This window comes from Megalobrama amblycephala, linkage group LG10 (genome assembly GCF_018812025.1).
Source record: "Megalobrama amblycephala isolate DHTTF-2021 linkage group LG10, ASM1881202v1, whole genome shotgun sequence".
Classification (NCBI taxonomy): Eukaryota; Metazoa; Chordata; class Actinopteri; order Cypriniformes; family Xenocyprididae; genus Megalobrama; species Megalobrama amblycephala.
Genome location: NC_063053.1, coordinates 6083926 through 6110622, shown reverse-complemented (window position 1 = coordinate 6110622; position 26697 = coordinate 6083926). Strand labels below are relative to the sequence as shown.

Below are 26697 nucleotides of genomic sequence, written 5' to 3'. Positions count from 1 at the left end.
AGCTGGCACATAATATGGAAATCTCTGTTAAGACATAAAGGAATCCAATGTAGAAGTCAACACATTTTTCACAGAACAAAATGTGTTTTGACACTAATACATCGGATTTCACTCATTTGGTCGATGTCAATGTGTAAATGTCGCTTTGAAATGAATGTTATCTGCTTCTAAGGCAGATGTTGCATTTCAGCAGCACATACACAGTGTTGAAAAAAATAAATCTTTTTTTTTTTTTTTCTTATTAGAAAACATGGGTATTCCCGAGCGTGACAGATTTATAACTCCGTTCCGTCTCGGGGGTAAATAAGACTGTTCACACTGAAGCTGTTGTAGAAGTGTCCGTTGAACTGCGCGCTCTGGCCGCCAGCAGTAAAAGAGTTATAGTACATTCCACGGTTCACGTGCACACTGTCCTGGAGATCACTCGCTCCACCTGCCTCAGGTGCTGAGCTGGCATGGTACTGGCTCAAAGCGCTGATATTTCGGCTGGAAAGTTCGTTTACCAGCCCCAGAGAGCTCTGTCTGCTAGCCGGGGCCGAGGACGAGCTTAAGGCAGACATACTGTTGAAGAAATTGTTGAAGCACGGAGCGCTCGCGAGGCCTGCAGGAGACGCGCCTTTGTGGCTGTCATTGGCCGCATCAGTGTCAGGAGATGCGGGTCCGGTGAGGTGAGGGCTGTCGGTGGGTTTGATCCCTGCGAGCTGTCGATCATCCTCCGGTTTTGTGTTGCTGGCAACACCTGTGCTGGAATCAGATCTGCGCTTCCTTTTCCTACGAAAGTTTCCGTTGTCAAACATCTTTTCACAGTTGGGGTCTAGAGTCCAGTAGTTTCCTTTCCCTTCAAACAAGATGGACAGTTGGAATCAGGGCCCAAATGAAGCAACTTTTCATGCACAAGTTATTTACAGTGAAATTCGATTCATTTTTAAACATTAAACGATTTTAAATTTTAAATGACATTATTGGGTCAGTTACAAAAAAAAAAAAAAAAAAAAAAAGATTGTCCGAGATGATAATAATATGCCAAGTACTAAGAAATTTGTGGGTTTTTTTTATTTTTAAACTTTGATTTTATGATTTAATTACCTATTTAAAAATGTCAAGCATGATAATCAAAACAATAAAATACGTCCATTGCACACTGCAATACACGAAAATGCACGACTTAATTAATGTCAATATTTTACTGTAAGACCTATATAAATTCAACGTCTTGATATATAGTGTATATTTCATGAATATCATTTTCTTAGGGTTATTTCATTTGATCAAAATGTGCCTTGTAATGAATCTTTTAAGATTATTCCTCAAAAAACTGGTCATAAAATCGGATCTAAAGGGGTCACATTACAACAAAATGATAAAGATAAATGTTGACATAAGTTTGGCATTACCTTTTATTATATTCTTAAAAATAATGCTATACATTTTTATTATTTTTATTATATATATATATATATATATATATATATATATATATATATATATATATATATATATATATACACACACACACACACACACACAATATTGTCATTGTATATTGTCATACATATATTGTGTATTGTGTATATTGTGTAGCCTATACATACAAACACATTTTATATTTTATATATATATATATATATATATATATATATATATATATATATATACACACACACTTTTTAATGAAATATAAAAGGTAATGCCAAACGTCATAATTTTTCTTTTTTTTTTTCTCACATAATGTATCTACACTTTTCAAGAACTATTTAATTTATTTATGTTATTTATATTATTTATTTAATAAATGTACAATCTCTGGACATATATGACTTCTAATTCAGAAATAAACACTAGTAGCCTATAGGCTACATGCGGTAATTTGTGTTCTCAAGTAATTTTTGTATGAACTTTCGTTTTTTTTTTTTATTTATGACTTTGTAGATCTGGACAAAAATGAGTATCACGTCATTGTCCCTATATCACAGGTCATGGCTAGCTCACTTGTATGCAAAGGTGCACGAGCATCACTCACCTGGGTCGTCTTCGTCACGCGGCACTTTTTTGAAGCAGTCATTCAGGGAAAGGTTGTGTCTGATGGAGTTCTGCCATCCCGCTTTACTCTTCTTATAAAAGGGGAAATTATCCGCCACATATTGATAAATCTGACTCAAAGTTAACTTCTTCTCGTGCGCGTTCTGTATCGCCATGGCTATCAGAGCCGAGTACGAGTAAGGCGGGCGCACGAGCTTTAAAAGCTCCTCTTGGCTCGCGATGGAGAGCCAGCCTAGGTCCGGACCGGCGAACCCGGAGGAGTTAGTGAGATACTGCCTCTGAGAGCCGTAAGCCGGGGGGATGAACGAGGGGCTGTTGTTGCCATGTATGTACGACGAAGAGGAGTTGACACTAGGTCCATTGAGCCACAGGTATGGGTTTGGGGTCGCGTAGTCCCCCAGGCCGTAGCCCGCTGGCCTCTGCGCCGCAGGTAGACTCTGTTGGTGGTAAACACTGAAGTTGTCACAGTACACGGCCATATCCGGTGTCTCGTGCGCGCTTTTTGGCAGTTGCTGGAGAGGGTTGACAGCAGCGTTACTATTGTTATGGATCTGCGCGTCGATGGTGTTCATATCTCCAGTGCCTATAAGGCAAATGTGTCTCTCTGGAGCTCACGCTCTCACTGTAACGCACACTACTATCTCTGACCGGTCAGGTTAAAAACAACAAGTGTCTGCTTTTTGTGAGGGGAATTTGGTCATATATACACCCAAGTGCGGCAAATACGGTGTCTAATCTTGTATTCTTGTCTCCTTCAGCCAATAGATGACAATCTCCTCGAGGTAGGCGTGGCATATAGGTTGGGATTTCTGGGAGATGATTTAAGTCATTCATAAACAGAGAGAGACAGACTACAGGCTTGTTAAAATTGAGAAAAACGAATTTTGGCTAATTCTCAGGAATTCTCAAAACAATATAGTTTATACTATAGGCTAATACATTTCGCAAATTAAAAACTGACGTTTGTTTTATATTATGAACAGAAAGGATTAAACAGACTATTCCTAATTCTGTTCTTGTCTTCCTGAAATCTCAGCTGATTAAAAAAATAAATAAATAAACATAATAGTGACGCTTTTGTACAATTGTTAAAATTATTTTACCTGCATAGCATAAAGTTATGATATTTAGCCACTACAAAAATGATCACCACATAATTTAATTTAAAAAATCTGATATTTCCCGAAACTGCTTATTATCATCATCATCGTCATCATCAAATTATTATTTTATTATTGTAGCCTAAGTTGTTATTTGACTGAATTTACGAATTAATAGGTCTATATAAAAGTTTCAGATGTTTCACAAAATAATTTAAAATGTTTCTAATCCGTGACCAAAAGTTATTAATTAAATATTAATTAATTTTAAAACGTGTTGTTATGTGGTTAAGTACAGTTGCAGCGAACAAAATTGTTTACCCGCTGCTTACAAACAAAATTATAGGTCATATGCAACAAAAAAAAAAATCTGCTTTGCAGACTGTATTTTATTTAGGAGCTAATCAGTTCACATTTATAAAATTGTCTTTATGTTTTGGCGCAACACAATGAGCATTAAAATGTCACCGCTTCAGGAATAGACTGTAAATAACGATCGAAATTTAGTAATGTTCTTTGTTTTAACTGGTTAATTCTTCGATTTATTCACACTTACAGTTTCTGGGTGTTGTAAAACGTGGTTTTCCCTATTTTCTTTTCTTTTCACAAACATTTTAACAATAATAATTTTAAGTGATATCCTATTGCAAAACATTTTGGCGAAATTTCACATGAGGACTCTTGCACGTTATTACAGACGAGCTGCTGGACTCAAATGTCCTTCTGAATATCATGGATGTCTTAACCGCTAGGGGGTCCGAGGCAGCAGGTATTTATTACAGTAACAGTTTGATCTCAGACTATTTTTGTGGAGTTAGATAAATAGATAGATAGATAGATAGATAGATAGATAGATAGATAGATAGATAGATAGATAGATAAAAATGTAGATATGTTAATGCACAAGTAGGCCTATATCAGTAGGCCTACAATATGATAACAGACATACGCTAAGAATTAACTATTCAGATGTAGGCCTTAAATATTCTCAGGTGAGCAGGTTTATGTTTAGGTTTTTTTCGCCATCTATCACATGGAGACATGCCATGATGCCAGTATCACTGCGCCACCTAGTGTTGAAAGTGCATTATTGACGCACTACTGGTGGCTATTGTAGGTTTCCAGTGCAGCGATGTCTACTCACATGATGACATTACTGATCAATTGAAATTAAAATCTGCTTAAAGAACTGATCCAGTTTTTATTCGACTAAATCCTGACCTAAATAAACCGTTCTTCAAGCCTGGACGAGCTTCTGTGTGTTTCCCCAGAAATGTGCTATTCTGATACATGTATGAATGAATTCTGTTTTTATAACCTATAAAACATACACACCTATTATTTTACACACCCATTGTTGAATTAAAAACGTTTGGATATACTTAGTATATACAGTACAGTCCAAAAGTTTGGAACCACTAAGATTTTTAATGTTTTTAAAAGAAGTTTCGTCTGCTCACCAAGGCTACATTTATTTAATTAAAAATACAGTAAAAAACAGTAATATTGTGAAATATTATTACAATTTAAAATAACTGTGTACTATTTAAATATATTTGACAAAGTAATTTACTCCTGCGATGCAAAGCTGAATTTTCAGCATCGTTACTCCAGTCTTCAGTGTCACATGATCCTTCAGAAATCATTCTAATATGCTGATTTGCTGCTCAATAAACATTTATGATTATTTTCAATGTTGAAAACAGTTGTGTACTTTTTTTTTTTCAGGATTCCTTGATGAATAGAAAGTTCAAAAGAACAGCATTTATCTGAAATACAAAGCTTCTGTAGCATTATACACTACCGTTCAAAAGTTTGGGGTCAGTAAGAATTTTTATTTTTATTTTTTTGAAAAGAAATTAAAGAAATGAATACTTTTATTCAGCAAGGATGCATTAAATCAATCAGAAGTGGCAGTAAAGACATTTATAATGTTACAAAATATTAGATTTCAGATAAACACTGTTCTTTTGAAATTTCTGTTCATCAAATAATCCTGAAAAAAAATTATTGTACACAAATATTTTGTACAATTGTACACATTAAATGTTTCTTGAGCAGCAGATCAGCATATTAGAATGATTTCTGAAGGATCATGTGATACTGAAGACTGGAGTAATGATGCTGAAAATTCAGCTTTGCCATCACAGGAATAAATTACTTTGTGAAATATATTCAAATAGAAAACAGTTATTTTAAATTGTAATAATATTTTACAATATTACTGTTTTTACTGTATTTTTAATTAAATAAATGTAGCCTTGGTGAGCAGACGAAACTTCTTTTAAAAACATTAAAAATCTTAGTGGTTCCAAACTTTTGGACTGTACTGTATATATATATATATATATATATATATATATATATATATATATATATATATATATATATATATATATATATATATATATATATATATATATATATATATATATATGCAAGTTTATCAATGAATTGCAGGTAAATATCCGCCTCATTCTGCTCTTTTTGGTTTCCGTTTTACAAAAACAGATTTAGTGCATTACTGAACTGTCCAAATGAATCAAACTGAATCGAGAACAAATTCTACAAACTCGTTCGTCAGATTAGATCAAAAGAGTGATTTATTCGCGAATGTCACCATTGCCGTTTACAATCATTATTGCTGAAATATTAGCCTATAAATTAAGGAAAATGATTGTCAAATCGGTAATCTCCATTGTCAGACAAAGATTTATCAGTAATATTTTACAGGTACACGGCGGTATTTCACTGGAGCTCGTGTCCTGGTACAAAAGCGCAGCCACTACAGTGTTCTGGTAAAATATCAATTGTTTTTAGATCAGATGCCCCTCCCGTCGTGTTGTTAACGATTTATTTCACCGCTAGATGGAGCCAGATCCATTCATAAACATTGTAAATGTGCCAATATGTTGCATTGCAAATGTAGGCTATATTTTAAGAAAAAAATCAGTATCCTCATCATCAAAAGATTTAGCCGACATATTCAGTAGAGCTATCTAAATATGTGAATAAATATTATTAATTGGATTATTCATTCATGGTTTTCTGACCTTATTGGAACATAATCTATAGAAAGACACTCTGTTACAAGTTACAACTGAACTTTTCCCTACCTCAAGGCCAGAATATGTACTTATAGAAATAAGTTTTTTTTTTTTTTAATTCTATATGATTTTGAAATGTACTCATTGAGATGCAACATTCCTTTATTAAATGCTACTCAAATATTATATTATATTAACAGTAAGTCATTAGTTCACTACTGTTATTTTAGTATTTATATACTAGTTTTTATTAATATTTTTAATTAGCCTTTATTATACTTTCAGTTTTCATTTTAATTGTAATAATTTTGTTGTTTTTGTCATTATTATTATTATTTTCTATGTAGTTTTAATTTATTTTTATTGCAGTTAGTAATTTTAGCACGTCACCATATTTCAGTTCTATTTTATTTCAGCTTTATTTAAAAAAAAAAAAAAGGTTTTAATAGTTTTAGTTAACAAGAACAATACTGCAGTACACAATTGGAACACAAATGGCAGTTTTCTGAGAATTAGCCATGCAATATAAAATGCATCCTGATGTAGTAGTTCTATACAGGGAATTTGACAATGCTTTCAAATAGCAATATGGAAAGGAAATCCATAATTCATATGTATGTGCATGAGGAGCGCTGGCATCATTAGTGGGTCTTACTTGTATCTGAGACACGCTGTCACTGTGCTGCTACAGCAGAGCAAAGATCAAGGCTTGCTGTTGTCTGTACATTGAGAGGAAACCCAACTGAAGGAGAGACTCTGTGTGTGTGTGTGTGTGTGTGTGTGTGTGTGTGTGTGTGTGTGTGTGTGTGTGTGTGTGTGTGTGTGTGTGTGTGTGTGCGCCTTAGTCCAGGAAAACAATAGGAAAAGTGAGTTTCACAAGCTCATTATGAGTTCACCTCAGGCTCCTGCACCTTGGTGACAGAGCAAAAGACATGAGAAATGAGAGGAGTGTGAGACTTAGACAGGAACAGGCGAGAAGGAAAAAAAAGCGTGTGAAAGAGGCTGCGCTCCCCTCTTCTTGGAGTGTGGTGACAGAGACAGATGGAGGTAGATATACTCTGTGCTTCTCATTTACAATACATAGTCTCTCTTTCTCGCTTTTTTCTTTCTTTGTTTCTGCTCTGCTTCTCATTTCCATCTAAGTTTAAGATATTGAGATAAAGGCCCACTTATACCCTGGTTACTATTCCTGTCATGTTCTGTGCTTATATTATTCTAGAGAAATTCTGTTTCTGTTTCTGAAGAACACATTTCTGCAAGATGACATAGGCCAGTGTTTCCCAGTGTATCTCAGGGGCCACAGCTTCATGAGAAGGGCTAATCAAGGTCAAATCAATCAAATGTGTCCTAGTACGGAGTCTGCGTATCTATAGCACAAGTTTATGTTTGTATTTGGCATGCTGTTTATAAGCTGAAATTACTTTTGTGTGCATATGATACCCAATGGGTAGGATTAGTGGTGTGGGATAGGGGCGTATATTATATGTAGGCCTAGGGCAAAAGTATTTGCACGTCAAAAATTGCGTATCATATGCACGCGAAAAGTGCGTATTATTTGCACGTGAAAAGTGTGTATCATATGCACGTGAAAAGTGCGTATTATTTGCACACGGAAAGTGCGTATCATATGCACGTGAAAAGTGTGTATTATTTGCACGTGAAAAGCGCGTAACATATGCAGGTGAAAAGTGCGTATTATTTGCACGCGGAAATTGCGTATCATATGCACATGAAAAGTGCGTTTCATTTGCACGTTTATGTGCATATCATATGCACGTGAAAAGTGTGTATTATTTACATGCGAAAAGTGCGTATTATTTGCAAGCAAAAAGTGTGTATCATATGCACGTGAAAAGTGCGTATTATTTGCATGCGGAAAGTGCATATCATATGCACGTGAAAAGTGCGTATTATTTGCACGTGAAAAGCGCGTAACATGCATGTGAAAAGTGCGTATTATTTGCACGCGGAAAGTGCATATCATATGCACATGAAAAGTGCGGATTATTTGCACACGGAAAGTGCGTATCATATGCACGTGAAAAGTGTGTATTATTTGCACGTGAAAAGTGTGTATCATATGCACGTGAAAAGTGCGTATTATTTGCACGCGGAAAGTGCATATCATATGCACATGAAAAGTGCGGATTATTTGCACACGGAAAGTGCGTATCATATGCACGTGAAAAGTGTGTATTATTTGCACGTGAAAAGTGTGTATCATATGCACGTGAAAAGTGCGTATTATTTGCACGCGGAAAGTGCATATCATATGCACATGAAAAGTGTGTTTCATTTGCACGTTTATGTGCGTATCATATGCACTCATTTACTTCTTCTCCTGCATTGTATTCTTCAGTATTCCAGAATGGCAGCACAGCTGAAAGGTTTGTTTGAGCTGCGCCCTCTACTGTACAGGAGTGAATTTGCATTTCCTTCAGCCCGAGGCTTATTCATTTCACTTTTGGTGTGAAAGGGCCTTAACATTTGCCAAAAATAGAACTTTTTTGTTGTTATAAAAACAAACAAGCAAACAGCCCAGTCCAGGTGAGAAAAAGTAAAGCAAAAGTAACCTAACAAATTACTTTCCATAAAAAGTAATTAGTAAAAGTAACACAATTAGTTACTTTTTTAGGGAGTAACACAATATCGTAATGTATTTCTTTTAAAAGTAACTTTCCCCAACACTGGTCTTTGCGTCTATTCTGAAACCAGTTCTGCATTACACATGATGAACAAAAGTGACTTTGGATCTGATTCTAATGAATGCCCTTATAAGCAGCAGAATCGTTCTTCAGAGGCCAGATAACCCACAGAGAGCTAACTACAGTACGTCTTTAATATAAACACACACACAGGGGCAGTGTATGGCAGAGACATGTGAAGGAAATACCAGTGGTTTGCTTGGCTAAGCTAAAAACATCTAGAGTCTAAATAAATCCTCAGAAACACACAAGGTAAACAGGGCTGAATGCTTTGTGTGTGTGTGTGTGTGTGTGTTCTCGTAGCAGTGTCAATAAGAGCATACAGCGAGAGGGCAGGGGACACTTCTGCACCACAAGCAACCTCTTGTCCACCTCTCACCATTCTGTAATGTGCTTCTGTGTGTCAAGTCAAATGGACCATAAGCTCAACAGCCTGAAGCAGATTTGTGAAATACAGATTGTTTTCCCAGTGCAGGGCTTGAGATGAGGTCAGGCTGTTATACTGGCTGTTCTTCCTTGTAGGGCCGTTCGACCTCACATCTTTCAAACACCACACCAGTTATCAGTCACATTTTGGGATCTCTTTTGTCCCTCTACACCAGTGTTTCTCAACTGGTAGGTGCGAACCAGAAGTGGCTCGCAAGACCATGAGTCGCGGAGTGTGTAGTCAAAGAAACAACAACAACCACCAAACAGCAACAACAAAAAAATAATTGTTTTTCTTGTGCGAGGCTTTTATTTTGAAAGACGTGAGCGAATGTTGTTGACTGTTCTGTCAGACGCTGTTAAGGATATACGTTTACACGACAACATTTTTACTTTGAGTTTTTCATGTACAGACAACAATGTTGTCAAAACGATCCCTGTTCACACGGATCCGCGAAAACAACCAAAAACGCTGTTTTATGCATGCCAGGTCAGTAGTTGGCGATGTCACTTTGTAAAGAAAAACTATGCCCCTGTAAAAAGAAAGTGTTGGTTTAACTTAAAAAAAAAAAAAAAAGTAAGTTACCTGTTTGCCTTAAAATTTTGAGTTCATTGAAATTAGTTAATACAATTAAGGTGATTGGTTTAATAAACAGAAACTCAAAACATTATGTTATCTGAACCACATTAATTATTGAAGTTGATTTGACAAAAGAAAAAATGTTGTGAAAAATAAAGAAAGTAATTTTTTAGTGTATAGAGTGAACACGTAATATGCATGCGCATGATGTCAAATTCACAAATTTTCACAAATTCACATTTTTGTCATTTATACTGAGACAATAACAGTATCATTTTCAAAAACTTGCATTTTCAGGTCCCCAAAATGCCGTTGTTGTGTAAATGGCCAAAATGCATAAAAAGTTTTCCATTTTTAGTTGAAAAATGTGCCGTATAAATGGTAAAGAGTAAAGCGTGCCTGTGAAAAATGAGTTGTTCAGTATCTGCTGTCAGATGAGATGTTTTCTATACGTCAGTGTTATTATTTTAACATTAATTTTCATATCTTGCTACAAAATTAAGTCTCTCACCTCAGAAAAACAAACTGTCCTGTCCTGTCAGACGTTATACTGTGATTACGAGCAAGCAACGTCTTCATTAAACAGTAAGTCACAGTCATGATATTACCAAAAAGTACCAAAAAATTACGTAACTGTTAGCTGGAAAAGATTTGCATGCAGGTATGATTTTCATTCTATTCATCAGGATCAATGTTCATATGTTTTATCAACCTTCTGGTGCTCTTTGGTAATTTGACCAAAAATTTCACGTTTAGGGTTTTTTTGTTTGTTTGTTTTTTTTACTTCAACGGAATGCTACGAAACATGGTAAAAGTTTTGGCACTTGCTATGTGAACACACACAAAAATCATGGACATGATTCGAAAAATAGTCACACTTGTACTCTTTGCGGTCAAAAATGTCTGCATTGGAAATGAATGGGAAACGAATTCCATCTAGTGGAAACGTTTGGTACTGCGCCCAAACAAAATCTTACTGAAAGCTCATTTTTTGAGATAGCAAGCTCAAATTTGGAACACAGCTTGTTTAGATTTACAGCTTTTCCTAACAGTTTTAGAGTTGTGTTTTGGAAAATATATATTTCAATTGAAATCATTATTTTTGTGCATTTTTCATAACAATAAATGATAATTCCATAACTTTTTTGTTCAGTTTTAAAACTTTTTTAACTTCAGCAATAATCTACCAAGTGTCATCTTTAAAAAGAGAAAGTCTGTGCTCCAAAGCATTCAAGATTTATGACAGCTTAAGTTGGAAATTTAAATGTTCAGTTCTGTGCTCAAAAAGTAAATAATGGATTATAACTACTGCATAAATATAACTTAGTCCATAAATCCCCTAAAAATACAAAATATTAAATAAATATTATCAAACTGAAATACAGTACATTAATTTTTGATGGCCACATGAAGAGCACCAAAGGGTTAACAGTTCATGTACTGTGCATTTACCATAGTAATTGTAGTTTCTAAAATACCACTTTTTCACTTATTTTGTAATTTTCTATATTTTTAATGACTGTGGTGGCTCATACCAACTTACTAACTTTATTGTATTAACAAAAACTGCTATTTAATAGACTTACTTATACTATTGATTCAGCAGTGTTAGTGATATTCTTCCAAAGAATTTGTAAGAATTTAGTCAAATTTGGGTCATTAATGATAATGGGAAAATGTGGGTCCCATAAGAGTACCTGCAATTATTATATTTACACGACATTGATGCCCCAGTGCACTGTGATGTTAAATGCTACCAGAGGAAGGCGCTATGTGTCTCCAAAGCTGCAAGCTTCAAGTGTCATGCCATACCAGACGTTCACATGCCACACTGTGACAGCAGCACAGGAGTGTGTGTGTTGGTGTGGCTGAAAGTTTTACTACAGATGCCACCTGAAAAAGTGTACATGAGCTGCCAAACGGCCTGGCACACAGGGAGGTGTAAGCCCCCATCCGGTTGGCTGCCCTCTTTTTCTTTGTCTCGCTCTTAAAAGACTCTTCTCAGACTCCTCCACCCTGTAAACTGCCCCACAAACACACCTCTGGCCTCTTGTTAGTGTGAAAATGTGCTACTACAGTGTTTGTGAGGGATAACAAAGTGTGTATAGATTAGCAGAGGGTGTTTGTTTGTTGTCTGGATATGTTGACAGGTTCATTTGGTTTGTTTAGTCTTGATAGATGCAAATCCACAGTGAATGATGTGAGTTATTGTGTCTATGCATGCATGTAAATAAAATACACATTTGGAAAATATTAAGATGACATCAATGTTTAATTTAATTAGCTTGTATTAAGGAAAATGTGTATCTGTGGTCCTGTAGTTGATCATTTTTCGTTTTTCAAATTTTTCATACTTTTCATATTTTTAAGCCACTTTTTGTCTTTGCTATTTCAATTTGAAATGGCCTTGAGGTGTGATTTTAAAAAGGACAGTTCACCCAAAAATGAAATTGCTGTTATCATTTACTCACCCTCAGGCTGTTCCAAACCTGTATGAATTTCTTTCTTCTGCTGAACACAATAGAAGATATTTTGAACAATGTCGGAAACCAAAAATTTAATGGACCCCATTGACTTCCATAGTATTTTTTTTTCTTCTCCATATTATGGAAGTCAATGGGGTCCATCAACTGTTTGGTTACCCATATTCTTCAAAATATCTTCTTTTGTGTTCACTGTTTTATTGTTATGAAAAATGTACAAAAATACTATTTTCAATTGAAATATGTATTTTCCAAAACACTTTACTCTAAAACTGTGAGACAATCTAAACAAAAATCTAAACTGGCATAAATCTAAACTAGTTGTGTTCCAAATTTGAGCTTGATATCTCAAAAAATTAGCTTTTAGTAACATTTTGTTTGGGCGTTTCCCATTCTTTTCCAATGCAGTAATTTTTGACCGGGAAGAGTACAAGTGTAATATGTCTTAAAATTAATATGTCACAAAAGCTGCATACAAAATATATTATTTAAATTAATTACTTCAATGTATTAATTTAACAAATGGATTAACAACAACAACAACAACAACAACAACAACAACAACAACAACAACAACAACAACAATGTATTCTTTGTTTAATTAATAATAATAGTAATAATTATCTATTATATAATTTAATCATTATCTTGCATTAGGTTTTATGGCACTGTATAAATAATTAAATTTAATAATTTAAGAAACAGATTAATAGTAGTAGTAGTAGTAAAGGTAGTAATAACTATTTTTTAATTAATTGAAATAATTTAGTAAACTAATTTTTAATAATTATTATCTATAATATAATTTAATTATAATATAATTAAAAAAAAATATATATAAACATTTTGTATGCAACTTATGGCACTGTATTAAGTGAGAGACAATTATTTAAAAAAAAAAAAAATGCTTTAAAATAGTTTTAAAAGAGTTTAGCAAGTCACATTGTAGAACATCAACTTCCCAAAAGTATTTCATGTCGACTACCCATTTACATGTAAAAAGTTCTTTCTTTCAAAGTGTACTTACTTTCTTAGGTTAGTTTTTAGTATGCTCGTGTGCTTCGAGAAGCAGAGCATTGTGGCTAATGTGCCCATTTGAGCATGAAAACACAAAGATGCAATGACAAGGCATTCTTGTCTGTGTAAAGTTTTACTGTGAGAGCGTGTGCGTCTGTACAGTGTATGGAGGCAGGTGCAGGCCCGCTTCTGAATTAGCTCTTTGTGTCGTGTTAGTTTTAAAAGCACTCCTGCCCAATCTGTCTCTTTCTCTTCCTCCCTGCCTCTTCCTCTCTTTTCTCTCTTTCTCTCGTACTGTCTGTAGGAAGTTGGGAGTGAAATGTTTGCAGCTGAAACAGTGGCAGGTCTGTAGTGCAGTCAGACACAGAGTCATATATCTGCAGAGCACGCTGCACTTCATCTATCACTGACACACGCACACACACACGCACACAAACACCTTTTATAACAGCGTACATTGTTTTCAAGCCTTAAGTCCTGGTGACAATGAGAGGGTGAGGTTGCCATAGTTACCAATAGCCTTGGTGCAAAAGAAAAGACACTCAACTAAACGGCTGTCCAGTAAGTTAAAGCCAACTCTGAGTGTATAGGAGGAACAGTGTCTGAAAGTTTGGAAAACTGCAATTTCGTAAATGTTTAAGGTCTCTCATTTTATGACTATATGCGTCACTGCATCATAGCGTTACTGCATGTTTATCCAAGCAAAACTTTATTTTAAGGTGTTTGTGTTACAGTGTAATTATACATTTAAGTACTGAGTGATAGTAATTAACTACATGTACATAGGGTCAGGATTAGGGTGTGGTTTAGGGTTAGTTACATGTAATTAAGCACAATTTATAGTAATTAGTATATAGTAACTACATGTAACATGTGTAACAAAGGCACTGTAAAATAAAATGTTACCAAAAAACCTTTCTAAAGATCTAAAAGATGTTAAACAGATGTTAACCAAGCCTGACATATGAAAATAAAAGTCAAATTAATTTGTTTTTTCTTTCTTTTCTTCAATTTAACACTTTATCATCTTTAGATAATGGCCAAATTCAAAAGTTCTGAAAACTTGTAATGTAAATCAATGAGATCTTTATAACAGTATAGCAGTTTACTTATATATTATGCATATAAATATCAGCTGTCACTCTATATCTCCCAATAACATGTCTTAGTAAGATGATATTTAAAGAGATAATTCACTCAAAAATGATATTTAAAGGGATAGTTCACTCAAATAAAAACTATGCCATGATTTATTTACTCTCAAGCCATCCTAGGTGACTATCTTCTTTCAGATGAACACGATCAGAGTTATATTAAAATATATCTCTGTCAAGGTTTATAATGGTAGTGAATGGGGCACTTGTATATGGAAGCCCAAAAAGTGCATCCATCCATCCATCCATCCATCCTTTAAATGCTTAGTTTTATGATCAAAGCTGTGTAGTTTTTGTACTTTATTTTAAAACATAATACAGTGCAAAACAATGATTGATTAGTCTTCCATTAGTAGTCCATCACGTGTTCATCTTGAAATATTACCAACAATATAGAAGACACATGTATAGATAGAATGGAAGTAGTAGATAGAAAAATAACTGGTTTTGTTAATAATTTAGAGGCCTTAGAATTTTCTGTATCAAATATGACAGGCTTTATAGGGTTAAAGGGTTAATTATTAATTCTGTCATTAATTACTCACCCTCATGTCGTTCCACACCCGTAAGACCTTCGTTCATCTTCAAAACACAAATTAAGATATTTTTGATGAAATCCGAGAGGTTTCTACGGTGGCCCAGTAGTGCACAACACAACGAAATTAAAAAAGCAAACATAAGTTCACAACACAACGAAATCGAGACACAACACAACAGAATCGAGCCACAACACAACGGAATAAAGCCACAACACAACGAAATCGAGCCACAACACAACGGAATCAAGCCACAACACAACGGAAATGCTCCCGACCACTAGGGGGCTCTCAGAGCTCGGTAAAGTTAGTTTTCCTTGCCACTGTTCTATAGAGTCGGCAGTAATATCAATACCACGATTAGTTTAAACAGTATGTAACCACTGCATATCGACATGAAATATTAATTCAATATCACCTACGTGCAAAATAGCTTCATATTTAGGCCTATACTTGTGAATGATTTGACGCGCTACCACGGCGCATGATGAAGGGAACGTCTGCCAATCCCACTAAGTGGTTAAAACGTATAATTTGTATTCATTAAAATTACTTTTAACATTTAAAAACAGACATATTCAAATTCCAAAGCTTGTCAGTCTTACCAACAGGAACTAACAACCTTTGGAATTTGAACATGTCTGTTTTTAAATGTTAAAAGTAATTTTAATGAATACAAATTATACGTTTTAACCACTTGGTGGAATTGGTGGATGTTCCCTTTATCATGCGCCGTGGTATCGCGTCAAATCATTCACAAGTATAAATATGAAGCTATTGTGAACGTAGTTGATTTTTAATTAATATACCATGTCGATATACAATGCTTACATACTTAAAACTAATCATGGTATTGATATCTTTGTAAAACTGTCGACTTTATAGAACAGTGGCAAGGAATAGTAATATTACCTAGCTCTGAGAGCCCCCAAGTGGTCGGGAGCATTTCCGTTGTGTTGTGGTTTGATTCCGTTGTGTTGTGGTTTAATTCCGTTGTGTTGTGGCTTTATTTCGTTGTGTTGTGGCTTGATTCCGTTGTGTTGTGGTTTAATTCCGTTGTGTTGTGGCTTTATTTCGTTGTGTTGTGGTTTAATTCCGTTGTGTTGTGGCTTGATTCCGTTGTGTTGTGGCTTGATTCCGTTGTGTTGTGGTTTAATTCCGTTGTGTTGTGGCTTGATTCCGTTGTGTTGTGGTTTAATTCCGTTGTGTTGTGGCTTATTCCGTTGTGTTGTGGTTTAATTCCGTTATGTTGTGGCTTTATTTCGTTGTGTTGTGGCTTGTTTCCATTGTGTTGTGAACTTATGTTTGCTTTTTTAATTTCGTTGTGTTGTGCACTACTGGGCCACCGTAGGTTTCTGATCCCTATAGACAGCAATGTGATTACCATTTTCAAGGCCCAGAAAGGTATTAAAGACATTGTTAAAATAGTCCATGTGACTGCAGTGGTTCAACCTTAATGTTATGAAGAGACAAGAATAGTTTCTGCACAAAAAAATAAAATAATAATAATAATAATAATAAAATAATGACTTTATTCAACAATTTCTTCTCTTCCATGTCAGTCTCCTATGCTGTTAAGTCACATGGACCACTGTAGTGACATAGACTATTTTAACAATGCCTTTTTCTGGGACTTGAAATTTGGAATGACATTGCTGTGTATAGGAAGTTCAGAAATCTCTCAGATTTCATCAAAAATATCTTAATTTGTGTTCCAAAGATGAATGAAGGTCTTACAGGTGTGGAACGACATGAGGGTGAGTAATAAATGACAGAATTTTCATTTTTAGGTGAACTAACCCTTTTAAAACTCTAAATGGGGTCAAAGGGAAAAGTCTGAGTAATACATATTTTTTTTCCTATGGGTCAATCTACTCTGTCTGAAGACGATTAAAAAAAAAATACATAAATTTCTTTGTAAGATGAATCCACGTTTGATCATTTTGGTGCTGCTCTCCCACAATTTGTAAACACATCCACAAATCCTTCCCTTTTCTTTTTTTCCATCTCTATCACACACACCGTTATCCCCTGTAATAAAAGCGCACAGCCATGTAATCCCAGCCTGCCCTGAGTCTCTATCTCTTCCGTCTCACTCACAGCAGAGACTTCTTTCCTCTCTGTGAACTGCTTGAACTCTCTTTCACTTCTCATTTACTGAACGTGTGAACTGATCACATCCCCAGTGCCACAGCTGAACTCTTCCTCACTTTCCTGACTGCATTTATTCTACTTCAGGTTCCTTCACATCACAGGCACACACAGTCTGAACATTTGATCTTGATTGGGTGCTTAGCATTTAAAAGTGTCTATTGGATGTTTGTTTGTTTGTTTGTCATTTTACATTCTAAAATCCTAATATCTCTATACTATTCTGTCGTTCTCTCTCTCTCTCTCTCTCTCTCTCTCTCTCTCTATCCCTGTCCTATACATGTACCTACAACACTTTCTCTCCTTTCACTGCTAAAAAAAAAAGATCATAATGTCACCAGTGCTGGTCACCAACATGTCGGGTTGTGCATGCTGCTGTCCTGCATGAGTTGAACGTGCTTTTTTGTAGTTTGATTTATTAACTTGATTATTAAATGTCAAAGTAAAGTAAATACAACTGGAAACTGTTCAAAACTGCAACTATATTAAAATATTTGTGCCCCAATGTGACCTGCAGGTTTCTTCACATCACAGGCACACACTGTTAGAACTCACAAAAATAGGTAACATTTTAGAATAATGCTCTGTCATTAATAGGTAACTGTGCAGGAAGTAATGCAGGACAAATTAAAGCAATAAGCCCCAAGAAGCCATGGTTTACAATGAATTTAGAACACCTGAGGGATGTTGTTAGTCACGATGTGGAGCAAAGTTCTAAATTCACTGTAAACCATGGCTCACAGGGCTTATTGCTTTTACACAATGCATATATTAAACAGCCTCAGCTCATCTGTATGGGCAGGTGGTGCAGAGCCCCACCAAAATATTCATCCAAACATAGACCTCTAAATAAGCAGAATCAATAATAAATTGTAAATGTGTTCAGCATTCTGGAACAAATACATTTCGGACTATTTTAAACCATAAAGTGAGCAGGATACATTAAAAATGAACGTATGACTTCAGCGAGCATGTATTATGATACTAAGAAGGGCATCCGTTCAAACCAAGAAGGATAACTATAAAGTTAATTCTAACAACAACTATATTTGCATCCACACCAATGAACAATAACGGTGTGTTTATTCTTGTGCACTGCGGTTTCAAAGTGTGTACAACATGTTTTTACTGTTCTTGACGCATTTACATGGCTTTAACCAGCAGATGTCCTCAGTAATCTATGTTTCGAGTGAATAGCTAGTGTAATTGATCTAATCTAACAGTGAATTTTTAACTGACATATTCAATATAGTGGAATAAAAACAACACCTAGTCTTTTTCACTGCAACTTCAAAGTAAGACTGTTGTCGAAACTAGCGCTAGATATCTAAGGTAATTTTATTTTACACTGTTTGCTAGCCTGGCATAATGATCTCATCATTAATATTTCTCACCATTTATTCCGGGGGTATGACCGATTGTTTTCCATATATCCATTTTCTTGAAAAGGGGGTTTGACTTGTCAAACAGCAGTGGAATTTTCTGGACCTCAGCGATTAACTTCTCCGCAATGTCTTTTGCCATTTTAAATTAGAATGGATTCTGATTGGCTGTCAGTGTTTTATCGTTCAACAGCTAGAAAAAAACCCGTTCTGAAAGTGAACCCAACGATATCGTTTCTCTGTATCATTATCGTTATAGCTGTGGTGTGGACTCTGCTATTCTTTTACATTTAGAATGATTTTTAGAATTATATCTTTATAGTTATCGTTCTTGGTACTGTATGTACGGGCCAGAGCAGAGTCAGAGCACTTTATTTACAAAATATTGATCTTCATTTGTGTTTCGAAGATGTGTAATGAGTATTTAATGACAGAATTTCAATTTTTGGGTGAACTAACCCTTTAACTCTCAAAACTTTAGCACAAAAAAAATATTTAAATGTCGTTCATGGACCGTTTTTTCCTGAAACATTTCAGTTGGATGTTAATACAATGTTATGCTTGTTACTTTTGTATATTCTCTGAACATTCTGAAACATTCCCATGTTTGCACAATGATAAAATTTAAATCTTTCCTATAATATTTGCATAACCAAGAAAAAATGTTTTTAAAACTTTTAAAGGAACTGGTTTTAATTTAAACAGTCAAAGAACATTCAAAATAATGTTTTTATAATTTTATGGGAACGTTAGCAAAACATTCTTATTTTTTTTAGCTGGGAAGATCCACCCCTAAACCTCACCGTCAGTGGTGTGTAAACAGAAAACCCTAACCTTAAACCAACAAAAACGTATGAAAAACGTATTAATTGCAGTGAAAGTGTCTTGGATGCATTACTTGTGTTCATAAAAGTTTGTTAGAACTTCACAATAATAATTTAACTAGAAGAATGATTTGTACAGTTCTGGTTTACTGGACCAGCTTAGGTAAGTTTTGCGAGTGAACACGGTTATGCTGGTCCACCAGCTAGACTAGCACCAGACCGGCATAAACCAGTCTCATCTTTTCAGCAGGACTCTCTTGTTTTTCCTTTCCATTGCTATTTATCTGCAGTGAAATAACAATGTCTCCTGCATTTTAGTTATAATAATCTGTTCATGACTGAATTATTTTTCATAAAATCATAATATCTGGGTTAGCAAGGCAGAGCAGTAATAAGCATGAATTATATATAGACTGCAAAAAAATGACATTGTCTCAACAATTCTGCTGGGGCTACTATAGAAAAAGAAGAGCACGACAGAGCAAGAGCGAGAAAGAGAGAATTTATCATATTTGCCCACACTTGAAAACACCCTGCCAATCATAACAGTATTTGCAGCTATTCTGGCTGAGAATGAAAAGAGTAGAGAAATGGGCGATGGGGGGGTAGTTCACAGATCAAAAAAGACAGCTCACATCTATACAGCCCACGCCAAATATCAATCTAATGACTGTGGGGTCAGTCACCACGGCAACCAGGGTTACATGTGACATTATCCACTGCGGTCCACCAATGGAAGAGAAGAGCTTAAAAGCCTGTTAAAAACTGCCTACGCTCACACGTGCACACGCATGTGCTCAGCTGGAGATTTTGATTTCTGTGCCAAATTGTGCCCCATAACACACCCACTCTTAGACTGGCTCTTAGATGTGGAGGGAAAGGTGATCCCCAGAGAAATCCAACATACACAGGCACTCAAAAACCTGTGAATACCCCATATATGGCCACTCTGGAGGTCCAGATCAGAAGTGCGCAGATAAAGCTCATTCAGGAAGCAGGAGACTATGTGGATTAGAGAGGATGGAAAAATCTTGCTGCCTGAAATTCCTGTTAGTCACTTGTCGTTTTAATTATTTGTCCTTATTCAAGTAGCTTGGAGGACAATAATTGTGGGGACAGTCTTTTAAAAGTTACTGGGGTTAAATGCCTTGATTAGGAACAGGTCATCACTTACATTTGCATGGCCTGAAACAAAATCTTTATTGGTGGACCCAAATGGCTGCACTGATAACAAATAATTTAAAAAATGTTCTTATAACACAATCATATGATAGTCTTTATGAACCATTAGAAAAAGAAACTTTATTTAACCCTCTGGTGCTCTTTGGTCATTTTTAACTGAAAAATTTTACATTTTGTTTTTTTTTAGAATTTTGACTTCATCTGAATGGTACGCAACTTGGAAAAGATTTTGGCTCTTGCTATGTGAAAACACACACACACCAAAAAAAAAAAAAATAAAATAAAAATCATGGACATGATTTGAAAAGGTTAAATGGTCCTGAAAAAAATAGGCACACTTGTGCTCCTCATGGTCAAAAATGACTGCATTTGGAAACGAATGGGAGACGAATTTCATCTAGTGAAAACTTTTGGCACTACGGCCAAACAAACTCTTACTGAAAGCTCATTTTTTGAGATTTCAAGCTCAAATTTGGAACACAACTTGTTTAGAGTAATGGCTTTGATTTTTGTGCAGTTTTAGAGCAAAACGTGCTTTGGAAACTATATATATTCATATAAAAATTGAAAATAGTATTTTTGCGCATTTTTCATAACAAATGTAAAATTCTGTAACTTTAAGTTAACTTTTAAAAACTTTTTTTACTTCAGCAATAATTTGCCAGTGACATCTTTGAAAAGAGATCAAAATTAAGTCTGTGCTCAAAATCATTCAAAATTGATGACAATTTAAGTTGTAAATTTCATTTTCAGGTCTATGCTCAAAAAGTGCATAAATGCATTATAACTACAGCATAAATAGAATTTAGTACCATAAAATCCCCTAAAAATACAAAATATTAAATAAAAAAACATTATCGAACTAAAATATAGTACACTCATTTCATTGGAAAAAAAAAAAAAAAAAAAAAAAAAAAAAGGTCATTTTTGACCGACACACGAAAAGCACCAGAGGGTTAATAGAAGATAAATAAAAAAATATAACTTTCATAAATAATCCGAAAAAAAAAAAAAAAAAAAAAAAAAACTAAATGCCTTTGTGCCATTGAAAAAAAAGGCTCCAAATAAACATTTATTTTTTGTGCTAAACATCATTTATAGCCATAATTTATCAGTTTAAATATATCGATTTATTTTACTTATCAGGCTGATAAAGGTAACGATAAAACATTTTAACTGTCATATTCTGTTAACTGTCATGGACTTCATGGACTTTTAGTATGTATTTCTTCAGTTCCTGTTTTCCTTTGTTTGATTTCCTGCCATTCTTTAGTTACTATGGTCACTGTCATTATGAGTTCTGAGTTTCAGCTGTGTTTGATTAATAATCTTGTTTGTGTTTACTTTAAAAGTTGTACCTTCACAGTCACTATTTGTCCGGTCACCATTACGTTAAGTGTGTTCTATCCTGCCTGTTTGGATTTTATTATTAAACTTTGTGTTTTGGAACTTTATTCACCTTCGTCTGTATTCCTGCAAACACCTGTGACACTAACTTATGGTGCATCCCAGGATACCATTGCTATCCAACCAACTGTCAATCAAACACATTGACTAGTTTATCAACACTTTTCTTGTGTGTATTATTACAATTACATCAGACCTTTTCTATTTTAATATATTTTAAAATGTAATTTATTCCTGTGATGACAAAACTGAATTTTTAGCATCATTACTCCAGTCTTCAGTGTCACATGATCCTTCAGAAATCATTCTAATATGCTGATTTGCTGCTCAGGAAACATTTCTTATTATTATCAGTGTTGAAAACAGTTGTGCTGCTTCAGATTTTATTAAATTTTTTCATGATTTTTTGATGAATAAAAATCATTTATTTGAAATAGAAATCTTTTGTAACATTATAAATGTCTTTACCTTCACTTTTGATCAATTTAATGTGTCCTTGCTGAATAAAAGTATTAATGTTCTTTAAAAAAAAAAATCTTACTGAAACCAAACCTTTGAATGATAGTGTAATTTTTGGTTTTGATATTTTATCAGAGGTGCTTTAATTAGCGTTTTGACAGCTTCAGGGTTCACTGAGATCAACTTTATAATTACATAACTGCAGATAGATGGTGGGTAATAACGAGAGACAGAAATGTAGAACTTTTGGATGAAATGCTAAAAATAGTTAAGAATGTTTGTGCTTTACATGCTTTCCTGGGAGAAATGGACCCTTATAATGATGATGATGATGATGATGATGGCAGAAGGCAAAGACTGACTCCCCTGTGAACACTGTAACTCCTTTTCATAACCACTCTCTTATCTATTCTTCTTCCTCTTCTCTCATTATCGGGGAACAAACCTACTCCCTTAAGCTGCTCATTAAGTCACAGCGGCTCATTTGCTAACAAAGGAGGCCTGTTGCTTTCTTCAAATATGAATGTGTCTGTGTGCAACTACAGGGCTGAAGTCTGATAATGGAGCAATCAGCACCAGAACTGTCTGTGAATTGAAGATGAATCACTGGTCTGTTTAAACATCTTAGATTAAATAAAAAACCTCAAGGTAAATGGTCATGCTTTGAGCCACTGTTTATTCAGTTTTACCCATCTGTGTCAGGTTTTGATCCCCATCTCACGTAGGGTAAAACAAAATCAACTCAAGTTACCCAAACAATCCTCCTTTACAGCTGACACAGTTCAGAAGGTAGTCACGAAGTGAAGCCTGCCAAGGTCATGCTCATATCAAAATAAAAATGACCACAGTGAAGTGAGAAACGGAGCACAAAAGGGACAGAGAGGGAAAAAGAGGGTAGGAGAGAGATTCTTTTCACTCAGCTTATTAAAATCAGAAAGAAACATGGCTTGCAGGTTCAGCTGTCATGGCCGGCTCATAAACACTTTCCCTGTTTACAACAAAAGCCTTACTGTAGGTCAGCCCGTCTGACCCCAGCACTGAGTGTTTGTGTTCAAAGACATGTGTAGTGTGTTCAGAGTCATGTGAACATCTGTGTGGCATTACATGCTTAACCTTTGACCTGTAGCACCTCATGTGGCAGACATAATATTTTACAGCACATGTATTTTTGTGGGAGAGAGACTTACAGCTGTTACCCAGGTAGAGCTTCCCTGTGTGTATGTATGTGTACCTAACCTTTTTAAACTGTGGTTTGATGCAAATAAATTATCTTTAAATATTACTAAAACCAAATATATTATATTTGGTAATCGACAAATACATAATTGTACAAACTTAAAAATTGGTGATGTGGTTTTGGAAAGAGTAATGGAAATAAAATTTCTAGGAGTAATAATAGATCACAAATTATCCTGGAAACCACACATAACACATGTATTGTCAAAAATGTCAAGAACCATTGCTATATTACATAAAATCAAGTATTTCATAAACAAATTTACATTGTATATTTTGTATTGTTCTCTCTTAGTACCATATATGACCTATTGCGTTGAAATTTGGGGGCATAGCTATAAGTCAAATACAAAATCTATATTTACTTTGCAAAAAAAAGCTATTAGGATTGTTAATTATTCCTCATTCAATGAATCAACTAAATTAATATTTCTTAAATTTAAAGCACTAAAATTTTACGATTTAGTTAGTCTTAATACAGCTTTGTTTATGTACAAAGTTAAAAAACAAATTATGCCAGCAAATATATTGTGTTTGTTTGAAATTAAGGAAGGTAAATATGATTTAAGAAGAAAGGATATGTTTAAAAAACCAGTGGTCAAAACTAATGTTAAAAAGAATTGTATTTCGGTTCAAGGGGTTGATTTGTGGAACGGTCTAACTGACAAATTTAAGAGAAGCAACTCTATATTTCAGTTTAAAAAAAATGTTCGAATCCAAAATATATATGAATTATAAGATGGAAGCTTAAGTTGTGTATTGTAATGTGTAAAATGTTGTAAATTGTGATGATGGAATTGCACACCTAATATCAGTTGGAGGGTATGTGACGCTGTAATAAGGGTAGGTGTAATAAGCTATGGCTTCAGCCTACACCTTTTCGGTTGGTTCTGTTTATATTTTTATGCTTATGTGGGTAAATTATACATTTATATGTTATGTAACCGAAATAAAGATTTTTCATTCATTCATTCAACCTCCTTTTAATGATGTCCTCAAAAAATTTAAAAATGTAGAAGGTTTTCTGTTAGGCCCAGGGTTAGCAGCATAAGGTATGTTTTATATGCATGGGATGCTGACCAGCACTATACCAGCTCTAACCAGCATAAACCAGCCAGGACCAAATGGACAAACTCCAGCATAAACCAGGATGAATTGCATGTTAGTCCAGGCTGGTTTATGCTGGAGTTTTCAACATGAGTTCTCTGACTTGATTGCAGATTTTGGTATCTTGGTATCTTGCTATTTTGCATGCAAAAGTCTCCTAGTTAAAAAGTTTTGTGATTTGTTTTTGTTTTGTTTTTCCTGCAGAAAGGTGCACAGATCTGAATGCCTGTGACCATATTTGCATGTTATTAATCCCTGAAAGTCTGTGCTGTATTTTATGGAAGCTTGTTTCTGTCGAGAAATTTTAAAAAAGGTAATTGCGACTTCTTACAATTTGCCTATTTTTGTCGCAATTGTGAGTTTATATCTCACAATTCTGACTGTTTTTCTCAGAATTGCAAGATATAAACACAATTACAAGTTATAAAGTCAGAATTGTGAGATAAACACAATTACATGATATAAAGTCAGAGTTGTGAGATTTAAACTAGCAATTGCGAGTTATAAAGTCAGAATTATGAGATATAAACTCTCAATTGCATGTTATAAAGTCCAATTGTTCGGAGAGAGAAAGACCGCCGTTTTTCTCAGAATTGTGAGTTTTTAAATCATGCAATTCTGACTTTATAACTTGCAATTGCGAGTTTAAATCTCCCAACTCTGCAATTGTTGGTTTAACTTAAAAAAGTAAGTTACCTGGTTGCCTTAAAAGTTTGAGTTCATTGAAATTAAAAATTAATACAATGAAGAAGATTGGTTTAATCAACAGAAACTCCAAATATTATGTTATCAGAACTACATTAATTATCTAAGTTGATCTGACAAAAGAAAAAATGTTATGATAACAAATCATGAAAATAATTTTTTACAGTGTGAGAAACAAGTCAGCAATTACCTTTTTTATTTTATTTTTTTATTAAGTGGTGGAAACAAGCTTCCATAGTATTTGGTATTCGCAGTACGAAGTCTGAAGTACTGAAGGTGTTTGTGCACATACAGTACTGGTACACCCAAGATGCTACAGTTGCGTGTCTGTGCCCTACTTACAGTACCTGCATGAGAGGTTCTCCTCACTGAGCTGAGGCCAGTCTGTCAGACTCCTGTTTTCTTTCTGGTGCCAGTGACAGGAAGCAGATAAACATGTTTGACACAGCACAGAGAAGAAAAAAAGAAAGAAAGAAAAAAAAGTGTGGAGATGTCAGTGTGGCAGTCCAAACATTCAGTCCCTCGTTTATAAAAGCTATTTAAATGTCCTAATTGAACTAAGGTTTAATATACAGGTGCTGGTCATATAATTAGAATATCATCAAAAAGTTGATTTATTTCACTAATTCCATTCAAAAAGTGAATCTTGTATATTATATTCATTCATTACACACAGACTGATATATTTCAAATTTTTATTTCTTTTAATTTTGATGATTATAACTGACAACTAAGGAAAACCCCAAATTCAGTATCTCAGAAAATTAGAATATTACTTAATACCAATACAAAGAAAGGATTTTTAGAAATCTTGGCCAACTGAAAAGTATGAACATGAAAAGTATGAGCATGTACAGCACTCAATACTTAGTTGCGGCTCCTTTTGCCTGAATTACTGCAGCAATGTGGCGTGGCATGGAGTCGATCAGTCTGTGGCACTGCTCAGGTGATATGAGAGGCCAGGTTGCTCTGATAGTGGCCTTCAGCTCTTCTGCATTGTTGGGTCTGGCATATCGCATCTTCCTCTTCACAATACCCCATAGATTTTCTATGGGGTTAAGGTTAGGCGAGTTTGCTGGCCAATTAAGAACAGGGATACCATGGTCCTTAAACCAGGTATTGGTAGCTTTGGCACTGTGTGCAGGTGCCAAGTCCT

At 34.8% G+C, this 26697-nt stretch overlaps 1 protein-coding gene across 6 annotated transcripts in view; it reads right to left on the bottom strand.

Annotated features, from left to right (window-relative positions):
• The window catches only part of foxi2 (forkhead box I2), a 49852-nt gene that overhangs the window by 486 nt on the left and 22669 nt on the right, over positions 1-26697 (bottom strand). The window contains exons 2-4 of one of the 6 annotated variants that reach the window (XM_048204155.1): positions 25889-25947; positions 2021-2849; positions 1-838 (exon numbers count right to left, since the gene is read on the bottom strand). The exon at positions 1-838 is cut by the window's left edge and continues 486 nt beyond it. In XM_048204155.1, coding sequence (XP_048060112.1) covers positions 276-838; positions 2021-2612 — 1155 coding nt within the window. In that variant the 5' untranslated portion in view covers positions 2613-2849; positions 25889-25947 and the 3' untranslated portion in view covers positions 1-275. The remainder of the gene's footprint in view (positions 839-2020; positions 2850-25888; positions 25948-26697) is intronic. The other 5 variants (XM_048204158.1, XM_048204161.1, XM_048204156.1 and 2 more) reach the window with 5 other exon arrangements.